Source organism: Melopsittacus undulatus, chromosome 23, assembly GCF_012275295.1.
Source record: "Melopsittacus undulatus isolate bMelUnd1 chromosome 23, bMelUnd1.mat.Z, whole genome shotgun sequence".
In the NCBI taxonomy this organism is placed as follows: Eukaryota; Metazoa; Chordata; class Aves; order Psittaciformes; family Psittaculidae; genus Melopsittacus; species Melopsittacus undulatus.
In genome coordinates, this window is record NC_047549.1 from 1,125,358 (window position 1) to 1,140,482 (window position 15,125).

Below are 15,125 nucleotides of genomic sequence, written 5' to 3' on the forward strand. Positions count from 1 at the left end.
CCCCCATCCCATCCCTAAACCTGGATCACTAAAGCCTTAGGATACAAGAAGCTGTGGGACTCACAGTGCACAGAAGCACCGGTGGGTGATGGGGACACCTCCATCGTGTGCTTAGAGCCTGGGGGGGGGGGGGGCACCTTTCCCAATGGGATTAAACGGGGGGGGGGGGCTCGGAGGGACCCCAACAACAATGAAAACACCCCCTCGATAACGGTAATAATTAATCATGAATTCATTAATCATCATCCCTATTGTGACAAATGGCAACTAACACCCCATTGAACACAAGGAGGCCCCAAGGAACAGCTAAGAATGGGAATCACTTGACCCTCGGAGCACAAAGGGAGCACTGCAACATGGAAAACGGGGGGCAAAATAAAAGGGGGGGGGGGAGGGGGGGGGGATGTTCCCCTCGTTCCAGGAAGTGGGAACACGACTGTTGAGAGGGCAGGAAGAGCAGAGCCCCCCCACACACGGCTCTATCTGTACTGGTAGCTCATGCTGTGGTCGTTTCTGCCATAGCCGCCTTGGGAGGCCTGGTAGGAGCTGGGGGGGCCACTGTAGTTCTGGCCGGAGCCGGGGGAGTTGTAGTTGGATTGGGAGGAATATCCACCTGGAATGACAGGGATGCAGTGGTCAGTGATGGGGCCTGCATCCCATCACCTGCATCCCATCACCTGCATCCCATCACCTGCATCCCATCACCTGCATCCCATCACCCGCTCCCATCACCTGCATCCCATCACCTGCATCCCATCATCACCTGCATCCCATCACCTGCATCCCATCACCTGCATCCCATCACCTGCATCCCATCACCTGCATCCCATCACCTGCATCCCATCACCTGCTCCCATCACCTGCTCCCATCATCCCATCACCTGCTCCCATCATCCCATCACCCGCTCCCATCATCCCATTCCCATCATCCCATCACCTGCTCCCATCATCCCATCACCCGCTCCCATCATCCATCACCCACTCCCATCATCCATCACCCGCTCCCATCATCCATCACCCGCTCCCATCATCCCATCACCTGCTCCCATCATCCCATCACCCGCTCCCATCATCCCATCACCTGCTCCCATCATCCCATCACCCGCTCCCATCATCCTGCTCCCATCATCCATCACCCGCTCCCATCATCCCATCCTGGGAATGCCGTGGTACTGACCTTGCTTACCTTGGTAGGAGGAGCCTCCTCCCCCCGAGCCCCCCCCATAGCCGCCCGTGTTGTAGGAAGCACCAGAGTAGTTGTTGCCCCCCCGGCCGCTGCTGCCGTAACCTGGTGGGGAGGGAGGGGGGAGCAGGGTGAGCACCATGGGGGGGACGCTGAGAGCCCCCCCCCCCCCCCCCCCAGCACCTGGTGGTCTCCTCCAGCTCCATCCAATGGGGAAGAGCATCCAAGCTCATGGAATGAGGATGTGGGGGGGGAAAGGGGATGGGAAACTGCTCGGGGGCATCTTCACCCCACACGGGTCACCCAGAGCCCAGGTATGGGGCAGCCACCCCATGGTCTTGAGCCACCCCATGGCCTTGAGCACCTCCAACATGGGACACTCCACAACCCCCCTGTGCTCTGTGGCTCCCAGGAAAGCTCTTCCCAATGGAACCTCCTATGCTCCTATGCACCCATTGCCCCTTGGCCTATCCCTGGAAAACCCCTTCTCCATCATCCTGCCACCATCGCTCCCCCTCAGCCCCAGCTCCTCCATCACCTTAGTGCCTGGATCCCTTCCCTATCCCTATGGAGCATCAGTTACTCACTGAATTTACTCTCGTAGCTGTAGTCGGAGCCTCCTCCTCCGGGCGAGTTGTACGAGTTGGAATAGGAGGAGTAATTCCCTTGCCCATGGTTGTAGCCCTTCTGCTTGCCCTGGGGGGGCCCATAGCTGCTGTACTGGTTCTGGTTGTAGGGCTGCTGCTGCTGGCCCTGGTGGGACTGGTACCCGGAGCCATAGGAGCCCTTCTGCTGCCCCCCATGCTGCTGCTTCTTGCCCCCGTGCTTGGGCCCTGCTGAACTGTAGTTGTCTCCTCCTTGGTAGTAGGAGCCATAACCGGAGCCGGAGCCGGAGCCGGCGTTGGAGTGGCCTCCGTTGCTGTAGAACTGGCCTAAAGGGAGAGGACAAGGTCAGCACCGACGGCTTCCAGAGGTTGGGAATGCCGTGGGGGTGGTGCCATTGAGTGGAATTGGGGGGGGAGGGTTAAACACACCCCCCCCCGGGGTGGGACCGCTCAGTCCTGCACCAGGGTGAGGTTCCTAACGGAGCATTGGGGTTATCCCAATGGGAATGGCACTGGGAAAGCCATGAGCGGAGTCCATGGGGGAAGCCAACGTGGGGCTTCCGAGGGGCACAAGGCACCAGGAGCAGGGGAGTTTGCCAGAGGGAAACCTGGATGTGGGAGCACCAGGATGGCTTTTCCTTTGGGATCATCCCATCCCTTCCTGGCTGCATCCCAAGTGATGCTCTGCCCTCCTCCACATGGGGCTGGGATGAGGCTCTTGCCAAGAGCCCCACGGTGCTGGATAACACATCCCATCCCTGACCCTCGTGGGGCTGCTTCCAGGGGTTAAAGCATTCCAAGCAGGAAGCACTGGGAATCCACCTCATCACTGGGGATACTGGGATCGGATCCGCTCCCATGCAGGAGCCATTGCTACCCACACCTTGGATCTTCCTCTATGGAGCTCCGAGGTGTTCCTGCAGCCAAGGCACCTGATCCCAATGATGGGAGCTCTCTCCCTGCCATTCCTGACCCCGGGAATGCCGAATTCCCTGGGATTCGGTGCTTTGCTTGGCTCCAAACTCTCCTCTTGGGGCTGCTTTGCCTGACAGGTTCAGGCCGGTCCCTAATGCCCCATGTTTATGGAAGCACAGTTACAATCCCACTGGATGCTCCCAGCTGGCAATGAGGGAAAGGCTCCAATCGGAGACAGAAGCAACTGGGAATGAAGACAAATGGGAGGATCCATGGAATGCTTCCCATAAGGAAGCAAGGATGGGCCTTGGGGCCAGGCTGCCGGAGCCGGCTTGGAACACCCCATCCCAGCATCCCAAAGAGCCCTCTGCTCCATGACCCCTCCATCCCCTTGGATCCCATTGGGAAAGGGGGGAGGAAAACAACCCCCATTCCAAAGCGTGGCCGAGAGCTTCCTGGGGCTCCAAAGCAGAGACATGTAAACTGGTCCCAGTCTGGGGGGGAACTGGAAACTGGGAAGTGGGGGTGGAAGAGCACAAGGCACTTACTATAGCCAGCGGTGGCCGAGTTGCCTCCTCCATATCCATAGCTCCCGTAGCCACCTCCTATGGGGGAGACAGGGATTAAAGAGGAAGGAAGTGGGAAAAGGCTTTGGGGTCACTGGCAAAGGTGAGGGAATGAAGCTGGAATTAGGATGGAGCAATCCCAAGGCCTGAGGCTCCATCCCAAGGCTTGGGAATGGCCCCAATGGCTCACCTGCATTCATGTAGCCCCCGTGGTTGCCACCGAAGCCCCCCCGGCCTCTCCCTCGGCCTCGGATGCTGCCTCCTCGCCCCCGGCCCCGCATGTTGGGGGGGGGGGGGGACCTCGTTGTGCATGGGGCCTCCCATCCCGAAGCTGGGGTTGTGCTGCTGCAGGGAACAGACACAGGCACCGTCAGCAGGGAGCTTCCAATGGGATCAGAGAGCTTCCAATGGGATCAGAGAGCTTCCAACGGGATGGGGGGAGCTTCCAATGGGATCAGAGAGCTTCCCATGGGATCAGAGAGCTTCCCATGGGATCAGAGAGCTTCCCATGGGATCAGAGAGCTTCCAATGGGATCAGAGAGCTTCCCATGGGATGGGGGGAGCTTCCAATGGGATCAGAGAGCTTCCAATGGGATCAGAGAGCTTCCCATGGGATGGGGGGAGCTCCAGGACTGAGCCATGGGGATGGCAGCCGCAGGGAGGGCATCAAGGGCCCTCCCAGATCCCATTTCCCCTCCGCTCCTTGACTCATTCCCATTCCAGAGTGGGATTAACCCCCCCCCATTGGGAGCCATGGATGCACTGACCTTGACGGCGAACTTGGGCCCCCCCCTGGTGGGTACAGGGGCTCTCTTCTTCTTGTTCTGCTCAATGGCCACGGGGGCATCAGGGAACAGCTTCTCCAGGGCGGCCAGGGCCGCGTAGGCTTTGGCCACCTTCTTGTTGGAACCTGCTCCTTGGAACTTCTGCCCATCCACTTCCACCTTGGGAAGAGGGAGGAGAGCATTGAGGGCAGGAGCAGGAGCTGCTGGGTGGGTTATGGACCCTCAATATGGGTTATGGACCCTCAAGGGTGGACACAGCCCTGAGCCCTGGGAGATCCCTCCCATCCCAACCCATTCCCTGTGGTTTCCAGCTGCTCTGGAAGGGACAGGCCCATGGGGGGGTCCTCACCTCCATGACGAAGCGCTTGTCGTGGCTGCCCCCCGTTTCTGAGATGAGCTCGTACTTGAGCCCGCGCCGCTTCTCATTGAGCTCCATCACTGGGTTCTTGCCGTGCTTGGTCAGGATTGGTCCCTGCTGCTTCACGTTCTGCAAGGGGAGGAGCTGGGATGAGCCTGTTGTCTTCCCAACAGGGCAAAGCTCATTCCAGACCTCGGGAACTAGCATAGGATGGGTTGGAAAGGAGCTGGAGCTTCCATAGGCAGGGATGTCACATCCCATCCCAGCATCCCACCACCGAGCCCTGTGCTCCCGAAGGAAGGCAATGAGCTGTCCCGAGGCTCTGCCCTCCGACAGAGCCGGGATCTGAGCCTCATCCCATGGGATGGGAACAGTGGGGCCACACTCACCTCTGGGCTCTGCTCCGATGGAGGTGAAGCAGCCGCCGGCGTCGCCACCGTCTCCAGCACAGGAGGAGGAGTGAGCACCACCTTCTGGTCACCCTCCTCGGCTGATTCCTCCCCCTTCCCAACCTCCTTCCCTTCCACACCGGTGGGAAGCCCCATGTCCTGCAGCACCTATGGGGGATGATGGTGAGGAGGGGGCTGCGGTGAGGAGCGCGGTGAAGGCTCCACCATCCCCTGCCTGGCGCTCACCTTCACAGCCACGTGCAGCTTGGCTGTCTTCTTGGAGGGCCCGGAGGCCTCGAAGGTGCTGCCGTCGATCTCCACGGCCATGGTGAAGATGGGGGCGTGAACGGGCCCAGTTTGAGACACCAGTTTGTACTGGAGGCCGGGCTTGAGCTGGTTCAGCTTCATCAGCGCGTTCATGGCCTGCGGGGGCTCCAGCTTCTCCTCTGAGCAAGGGGGGAGGAAAGGGGGGCAGGTTGGGGGGGGGCTGCTTTGCCACCTCCCTTCCCCCATCACAAGGGATCCCATTCCCTTCCCATCCGTCACTTGGAAGCTGACACCATCCGGGTTCCGCTTCCCTTATCCACACACCCGGAGCTCCCGTTTCCAGCTGGATGGATCCTTCCCAACCTGCCCCCATTGCCCCCCCCATGAGCATCCCTCTAGCACCTACCTCTCCTTAGCTCAATACCTTTTTTCTGGATCTTCTTCTTCTTTTTGCTGGGTGATTTCTCCTCCCCATCCTCCTCCATGGGGCGCTTGAGGGGGGTCACAGCGTACGTGGTGCTGGGAGGGATCTGGACTGTGGCAACGGGAGGAAACCCCCCCCTTTCAGCACCCCAAAGCAGAGCCCGGGCCCAGTGCCTTGCAAAGGGGCTCTATGGGGTGGGTACCTACCAGTGTAGTCAATGGGGTTCTCGTTCTTTGGTTTCTTGGGCATTTTGGAAGGGAGAGGATCCATCCCCAGCACCTTGTGCAGTTGGCCAAAGGCCGCAAGCCTCAGAGCGTGCTGTAAAGGGAAGGGGCAGTCAGAGGCAGGGTGCAGGCAGTGGGGCTGGTGTCTGTTCCCTGCACAGCACATCCTGCCCCCCACCTACACCGACATCCTCAGCCGATACATTGGACTCCTCTGGCATGTGGGGGGGGTCTGGACCCCAAAGGCAGGTCCTGGTCCAAGCCACTATATAGAACCTGCGCTTTGCTTCTGGGTGGCCAAAGCTACCAAGACCTCAGCGACGTGGGACCCCCCTGAGCAGCCTCTTTACTCCACTGGAGGTGAGCAGGTGCTAAGAGCCAACGGGGGGGTCAGTGGAACTGAGTTAAGTTTGGGTAACATCTGGAGTCACAACTATACCTGAGCACTCTGTGTGATATCTTCCCTTTGTTGTCTGTCTAGATGCCCAATAGCATCAGTGGCTTCTTTTTCACAAGGATCATAAATACCAGAACCATCTGAAGGCAGGAAACAAGGAAGATATGCAGAGAATTATCCTGGTGTTGTCTAAAGACACTAACCTAAGTATTCCCTTGGCATCCAGCAACACTCCAACACGGAGCGACACCATCCAGCCGTGCTCACTCCCTGGGCTACTGCACCACGCACAGGGTGCGATGGAGCTGCTGCAGCAACCACAGCTGGAACCTCTCTATGGGGAGGGGTCTGGGGGGGTTCCAGTGACGGCTCCAGGCCCTATGTGATGTGAGGGCCGCAGGGCTCTGTGAGCCCCCCCCTAAGCCGCCCGCCCGCAGGAGGAGGGATTGGCTCAAGCGCTATCGGCTCCGGCTCCGCATTGAGATGGGAATGCAGGAAGCAGCTAACCTGGCATGACGATTCCCGAGGCCAGGCATTCCAGAACCCTCCGCAGGGCCTCGCCGGCTCCCATCGGCCTGTTGGCTGTGCCAATGGACTTCTCACACAGCAGCTCCAGGGGCTGGGGAACAGACAAGGGGGAGAGGGGTGAGGAGCAATGGGAGATCCCTATGGGGGCCGGGAGATGCCAACCGGGATGGGGTGGGATGGAACAACCAGTGCCCGCACCATAGACACTGGAGCATCTGTAAGGGCCCTTCCACCCCACACCTGGCTATGGGAAACCAACACAGGTATGGACCTCGAGCCTGGAGGAGCTGGGGCTGCCCCAGCCCTGCTCTAGGGGATGGTGGCCTTGCCCATGGTGAGGGGCTGGCAGTGGATGAGCCTCAGCCAGAGCAGCCTGGGGGTCAATGATTCTGGCTACCATAGGAATCAGTTCCTATGACTGGCACTGGGGATGTCAAACAGTGTGAATAAACCTGTAACTACAGGTGTCAATCCATAGGTATGAATCTGGAACTGTAGGTATCAATGCATCTGAATCTGTAACTATATAGGTATCAATCCATATGTATGAATCTGGAACTGTAGGTATCAATGCAACTGAATCTGTAACTGTAGATATTAATCAGTATGTATAAATCTGTAACTATAGGTATCAATATGCACAACTCCATAACTGTATCAATCAATATGGATAAATCTGCAACTATCAATATTGTTATGTATAAATCCGTAACTGTATCTATTAATCAATATGTATAAATCTAACTATAGGTATCAATCAATATGTATGGATCTGGAACTACAGGTATCAATATGTACAGATCTGTAACTATAGGTATCAACATGTATCAATCTGGAACTATATCAATCGATATGTACAAATCTGTACCTATAGGTATCAATCAATGCATATGAATCTGTAACTATAAATATAAATCAGTATGTATAAATGTGTATCAATACATATAGATCAGTAATGATATAAATCAATATGTATAAATGTATAACTATACACATCAACATATATAAATCTATATCAGTTAATATGTATAAACCTAACTACAGGTATCAACCAATACATATGGATCTGTAACTACAGATATCAACATATATAAATCTATATCTATCAATTAGTCTGTATAAACCCAAGTACAGGTATCAATCAACATGCATACATGTGTAACTATAGATATCAATATATATGAATCTGTAACTGTAACAATTAGTATGTATAAACCTAATGGCAGGTATCCATCAATATGTATGTGTAACTATAGGTGCCAATATGTATCAATCTGTAACTAGATCTATCAATTAATATGTATGAATCTGTAACTACAGGTATCAATCAATATGTAGGAACTTATACCTACCAATATGTACAAACCTGTAACTATATCAATATGTATGAATCTGTAACTAGAAGTATAAATTAATACGTGTGAATCTATAACTATCAATATGTATAAACCTGTAACTGTATCAATCAATATGTAGGAATCTGTAACTACAGGTAAAAATCAATATGTGTAAGTCTATAACTACAGGTATCAATACGTATAAACCTGTAACTGTACCAATAGATATGTATGAATCTGTAACTACAGGTATCAGTCAATATGTATGAATCTATAACTATCAATATGTATAAACCTGTAACTAGATGTATAAATCTGTACCTATAGGTATCACAATTAACACATATGCAGCTGTAACTGTAGGTATCAATGTATATGAATCTATAACTATAGGTATCAATGTGTATGAATCTGTAACTATAGGTATCAATGTGTATGAATCTGTAACCATAGCTTATCAATATGTGTAAACCTGTAACTATAGGTATCAATCACTATGTGTAAACCTGTAACTATAGTTATCAATCAATATGTGTAAACCTGTAACTATGGGTATCAACCAATACATATCAATCTGTAACTACCAGTATCAATCAATATGTCTGAATCTGCAACTATAGTTGTCAATCAACACATAGGAACCTATAAGTGTCAATCAATATGCATAAATCTGTAACTACAGGTATCGATCAACACGTATCAATCTGCATCCCCATCCACCCCACAGCTCCCCCTACCCCTGCAGCCCCCATGGACCCCATGGACCCCATGGACCCCAGCACTCACCCATCCCCTGAGCGGAGCCCAGGTGGGAACCCTTGTGCACAGGTCCCGCAGCACTCGGATGACGATGACACAGGACTTGAGCCCGTTGGCCCTGGCCTGGAAGCAGAGGCAGAAGCATCCTGAGCCCCGGCTCCGGCGCCGGCCTTCCCTCTGCGCGGTGCTGCTGTGTGGGGTGGGGGGGACGGGATGGGATGGGGGCACCTTACTGGGAACGGGAAGTGTCGTGTGCCAGGTGGCAGTGACATTACTCTTTAACCCAAAGCAGCAGCTACCCTTTAAGCAAAGGTTCCTTCCGAAGGGTTTAACTGGCTCGAGTGCTTCTTTAGCAAGTGCCCCGGCGCCAGGCGCCGCGCTCAGCGCCTCTAAACTACCATCGGATGTTAAAGAGTGAACATGATTATAGAGGTACCAAAAACACAACCAAACCAGGGAAAGGAAAACACAAGTTAGCCCCTTAAAAAGAACCAAAACCAACCAAAGAGTTTTACCAAACTTGCTACCGAAAGACAAAGAGAAGAACAAAATGCAAACCTGGAACCACTTGGCGTGCCGCAGTGACGCCAAGGCAGCAAGGCATTTCTGCCTGTCCAGAACGTCCGGGGAGTCGGTGACTGATAGCGTTTCTAGTCGTGGATGGAATAAGAAGACAAGGCACAGTTTGACCAAGGGGGTTCTGTCAGGCGGAGAGGGGACGAGGCAGCTCCTGAACGGGCAGTCGGGGCTCCCATAGGATCCTGCTTTAGATCCTGCACGGGGGAGGGCTCCGCTCCCAGGTTTAGGGTGCGGAGCAGGTGATGGTGGGAGGTGGAGGGTGGCAATGGGGACAGATCCTGTGTGGTTCGGATGAGGTGAGAGCATCGTGGGCAATGGAAGGGGAACTTGCAAGGAGCCCCCGCTCTGCATCCAGAGCATTGCTGAGGACAGGGGGATGTGCCAGGATCAAGGGGGACCCCTCTGCCCGTTGAGGTTCGGCTGCCCCGGCCCCAGCCCGTGACAGAGAGCGTCCTGTTGGTCAAAGGTCCAGCGTCCCTACAACGGACAAACTAGAAGGCTTTTGGCAGCAATCAAACCCAACGACAAGAGCACAACGACACCGGCCCCCCCCGGTCTGTGCTGCAGCAAACCTGGAGGTGCCAGCATGGCATCCAAGGCCAGGGGTTAGATAAGGCTACGGCACGTGCCGTGTGCCATAACGCAAGCCCCGGCCGGGCCTGGCCATTCCAAAGGGGAATGGGGAGAGTGGAGAGGGAAGCCAACATTATCCAACACTCGGCAGCGCTGGCTCCGGCACGGAGCAGCCCTGGTTGTTGCTGCAACACAAACCGTGGCGGAACACCCCACTCCAGGTACATGCAACTCAGTGAACAAGAAGCCTTCGAGGTGTTTGTGGTGCGGTTTGGGTTGTCAAACGGAGCTGGTTTAGGTCTTGTGTGTCCCTGTGGTACAGACTGAGACTGAGCACCGGCTGAACGCGGACGAGAACTGACAGGCCCAAGAGTGAGGGGGAAAGAGAGGCTCAAACTCAAAGGAAAGGAGGAACATCCAGCCTGGAAGGTGCCGGAGGGAGCGTTGGTGCCGGAGCCCTCCGGGAGCGGCCTCAGAGCCGCGGTGGCACCGGGAGCGTTGGTGCCGGAGCCCTCCGGGATGGGCCTCAGGTGGCACCGGGAGCGTTGGTGCCGGAGCCCTCCGGGAGCGGCCTCAGGTGGCACCGGGAGCGTTGGTGCCGGAGCCGTCAGGAGCAGCCTCAGGGCCGCGGTGGCACCGGGAGCATCCGGCGCCGGCAGGGCCCTACCTCCGGCGAGCTGCTTCTCCAGCTCCTCCCGCACCACCGGCGACGTCAGGTGGATGGTGAGGCTCAATGGGGGCTCCTTGGTGTTCTTGATGACGATGGCAGCGTCACCCACGGACTGGATGATCTCATACTTGTCTTCAGTGATAGCCTGCGAGGGATGGAGGAGCTTGGGCAAGGGGATGGAGGCTCTTGGGCAAGGGGATGGAGGCTCTTGGGCAAGGGGATGGAGGCTCTTGGTGAAGGGGATGGAGGCTCTTGGCAAGGGGATGGAGGAGCTTGGGCAAGGGGATGGAGGAGCTTGGGCAAGGGGATGGAGGCTCTTGGTGAAGGGGATGGAGGCTCTTGGTGAAGGGGATGGAGGCTCTTGGGCAAGGGGATGGAGGCTCTTGGGCAAGGGGACTAAGGCTATTAACCAGTACCCTCCCAACACCCCCCCCAACCCCCAGCAAGGCCTGGAACAGAGATGCAGCTACAGAAGAGAAGGTGAACACGGGAATTCCAAGGGAATTCCCAGAGGGATGTGGGAGCAGGAGAACCTGATGGTGCTCAACAAGGCCACGGGCAAGGTCCTGCCCTTGGCAGCACAGCCTGAGGACTGCCCCATCCCTGGCAGGTTGGACACAGGGAACAGGGAGGCCGGAACTGGGTGAGGCTCAAGCTCCTTTCCCAAAGCATCCCATGATCCATGCCCAGGACCATTCCCAAGCCAGGCCCAACACTCACAGCAAGCTGGACTCCAAGGTTGTCAGCCACTTTCTGCAGGAGCTCCGTGGTGGGTTTATCCTTGCAGAGCAGAACCAGCTCCAGATCCAAGTCCCCTTTCAACAGGAGGCCTTTGGCCACCAGCCCCACACGCATCACCCCCCGCAGGGTCCTGGTCAGCTGCTCCGTGGCCTTCTGGTCCCTACGGATCACACGGACACGGTTACGGGATGGGAAGGATCCACTGGGAAGCACAAGGCCGGGGGAGGGATCCAGAAGGATCACGCATGGATCCCACTGAGGGAGCTCCCTACAAGGAACTGGTTCCACACCAGAACCCTCAATCCCTCTTCATTCCACAATGAAGGAAAACCCCTTTCCCCATGGATCTGCACCCCCAGCTCCAGCCACAGCCCTGCCCCCCCCTCCTTACCCCCCTTCCTTGCTCTCCTCCTCGGCCGCTGTCTCCATGCTCTCCTGCTCGGGTTGTTCCCCACTCCCCTTCTCCTGCTCATCGATCCAGTCGGAGACAGCCTTGAGCGCCCGCTCCGTGTGGGACACCATGTTCTGCACGGCCTCCAGCTCCTCCTGCGTGGGGTACACGGCCGAGTGCTTGGCCATCACGTGCCGGTCGTCGTTGACGAAGATCCGCATGGGACGCTGCCAAGGGATCGGGAATGGTGGGACAGGGATCGGGAATCCCACAGCTCCCAAAGCTTCCTGCTCCCCTCTCACCATTGTGCCTTGGGAACGGCCTTCCCAGTGCTCCCAGTCTGCTGCTTCACAGGCGGCCACGGAGCAGGCAGGCCCAGCAGCCCCGATGCCCGGAACCTGGAAGCAATAGGAAAGAGGTTTAGGGAATGCCGGGAAGCTGGCACTGGGACATGGTACCTGTTAGCCCCAGGTCCTGCCCCACTCTCTGTGTTCCCTGCTTCCCATGTAGCTCCTGCTTCCCAAGTGCTTTTCCCACTCCAAAGGGAACAAGGAGCCCTTGATAGGGAATCAAATCAGTGCTTCCCTATAGAACTGGTATCCAATGGGATCAGTGATGCTCTAGAGCCTTGAACGGGTCTCGTGCCAGGGATACAGGAGGCAGCTGCACCGGGAGAACCGGATTCCTTCCCTCATCCCAATGGAAGCTCCTCCGGTTGGGAAGAGCCAAGCAACAGGCTATGGAGACAGCAGCTCCAGCAGCTCCAGGCCATTGATGCCAAACACATCCCAATGGCTTCAGGAAAGGGATAAGGGGGGGGAATGGAATGGGAATGGGGGGTTGGAATGGAGAGCCCAGCTCAGTGGCAATGGGATGTCCCTATGGCCACACAGGGGATCCCAACCCCTGGCATTCCTGGGAATGCCTTAACACAGAAGCCTCCTGAGCACCTGAGGCTGGAGGGAGCCCCAGCACTGGGGTCACTGCATTGGGAATGCAGCCGGATCCCAAAGCTCTTCCCGGGATCCCTGGGGCAGGATCCTCTTGGGAAGAGGGGGGGGGGGGGGGAAGAGCCATGGATGAACCCATTGATAAACACATGGATAACCCATGGATAACCCATTGATAACCCATGGAAAACCCATGGATACCCCACAGATACCCCATGGATACCCCATGGATACCCCACGGATACCTCATGGATACCCCATGGATACCCCACGGATACCCCACGGATACCCCATGGATACCCCATGGATACCCCATGGATACCCCATGGATAACCCATGGATAACCCATGGATACCCCACGGATACCCCATGGATACCCCACGGATACCCCACGGATACCCCACGGATACCCCATGGATACCCCATGGATACCCCACGGATACCCCACGGATACCCCACGGATACCCCATGGATACCCCACGGATACCCCATGGATACCCCATGGATACCCCATGGATACCCCACGGATACCCCATGGATACCCCACGGATACCCCATGGATACCCCACGGATACCCCACGGATACCCCACGGATACCCCATGGATACCCCACGGATACCCCACGGATACCCCATGGATACCCCACGGATACCCCATGGATACCCCATGGATACCCCATGGATACCCCATGGATACCCCATGGATACCCCACGGATACCCCATGGATACCCCATGGATACCCCACGGATACCCCATGGATACCCCACGGATACCCCATGGATACCCCATGGATACCCCACGGATACCCCATGGATACCCCACGGATACCCCATGGATACCCCATGGATACCCCATGGATACCCCACGGATACCCCATGGATACCCCATGGATCCCTGGAAGCGCCGTTGGGATCGGGAACGATCCCGGTCCCTCCGCGGACAAAGGGGGGGGGGGGTGAGGAAACCATCGCGATCCTCTCCATGATCCCATCCCATTCCCAATGCAACGGGACACCGGAGGGGGGGGGGGGTTACTATCGCGATAACGGGACACCGGAGGGGGGGGTTACTATCGCGATAACGGGACACCGGAGGGGGGGGGGGGTGTTACTATCGCGATAACGGGACACCGGAGGGGGGGGGTTCATCCCCGAGCCCCCCCCGAGGCCTCACAGGCCCCGCCCCCCCCCGGCCGCCATTTGCGAGAACAAAGCGGCGGAAAAGCCGTAACCGGAGGGGGGGGGGGGGGGGGGGGGGGCAGGTCCCTTCCCCTCCCCCCACATAAACCGGACCCGGCCCCCCCCCCCCGGTGCCCGGTGCCCCCCCCCCGCCCCCCGCGCTCACCGCGGCCGCCCGCCGCCATCTTGTCTCCTCAGCACAATGGGAGGAGGAGGAGGAGGGAGGGGGGAAGGGGCCGGGTCCGTTACCCCCCCCCTCCCCCCCGCTCCCCCCCCGCTCCCCCCCCCCCCCCCCGGTTCCGGTCCCCCCCCCCCCCCCCCGTGTCCCTACCGAGGCTCCGTTACCGGCTGTGGGCCCGAACCGGGACCGGGACTGAGGGGAGGGAGGGGGAGGGGGGGGGGGGGGGGGGGGGGCGCTGGGAGCGCGGGAGAGCGTGAGGCGCGAGACTGCAGCGCGGGGGGCGGGGCCTGCGGGGGTCACGTGAGGGCGGGAGGGGCGGCCAATGGGGGAGCGAAGGGGGCGGGGTCAGGGAAAGGGGCGGGGCTAGGGGAAAGGGGCGGGGTCAGACGGGGGGATCGGTCCCATATAGGATCGGTTCCATTCGGGATCGGTCCCATATAGGATCGGTCCCATATAGGATCGGTTCCATGCAGGATAGGTTCCATATGGGGTCGGTACCATAGGGGTCTATCCCATATAGGGTCGGTTCCATGCAGGATAGGTTCCATATGGGATCGGTTCCATTCGGGATCGGTCCCATATGGGGTCGGTCCCATACCAGGGCGGTTCCACATGGGATCAGTTCCATACAGGATCAGCCAATGAGGGGTCGGTTCCATACGGAATCGGTCCCATACGTGGTCAGTCCCATAAGGGATCGCATCATGAGGGGTTGGGTCCATACGGGGTCTGTTCCAGACGGGATCCGTTCCATAAGGGATCGGTTCCATATGGGATCAGTGCAATGAGGTGCCAATTAGAGGGGGACAATCCCTGCTGCCCCCCGGGATGCAGCCGGAACCCTCTGCTCCAAGCTCAGCTCCATCAATCCCCCTCCGTTCCCATGAGCTCTTCCCTAATCCTGGAATGCTGCTCGTGGATGGGACCTCCCTATGGGGTGACCTCTAGGGGGGGCACCCATGGGTGCTGCTGACGGCAGAGGGCGCCCGAGGCTCAGGGAGGGATGAGGATGAGGATGGAGCCCATGGACCATCCCTGGATCCCATTGGCTCCAGGGGAAGTATCCGGATGCTCCATTCAAAATCCCACTTGGATCGTGCTGATCCCGATGGGATGTCCAGGGCC

The 15,125-nt window shown here is 57.3% G+C and overlaps 1 protein-coding gene across 1 annotated transcript; it reads right to left on the reverse strand.

Moving 5' to 3' along the window:
* Nucleotides 1-208: 208 nt before the first annotated feature.
* On the reverse strand, nt 209-14,216 carry ILF3 (interleukin enhancer binding factor 3). Its single transcript, XM_034071938.1, is given in 21 exon segments — nt 209-613; nt 1,178-1,288; nt 1,771-2,115; nt 3,252-3,308; nt 3,460-3,565; nt 3,567-3,614; nt 4,037-4,213; nt 4,404-4,541; nt 4,802-4,969; nt 5,048-5,247; nt 5,493-5,603; nt 5,699-5,810; nt 6,156-6,253; nt 6,621-6,732; nt 8,765-8,860; nt 9,296-9,387; nt 10,557-10,704; nt 11,280-11,460; nt 11,692-11,918; nt 11,994-12,089; nt 14,151-14,216. Coding segments are annotated over 20 exon segments (2,664 nt in total). The 5' UTR covers nt 11,997-12,089; nt 14,151-14,216; the 3' UTR covers nt 209-479.
* Nucleotides 14,217-15,125: the final 909 nt, after the last annotated feature.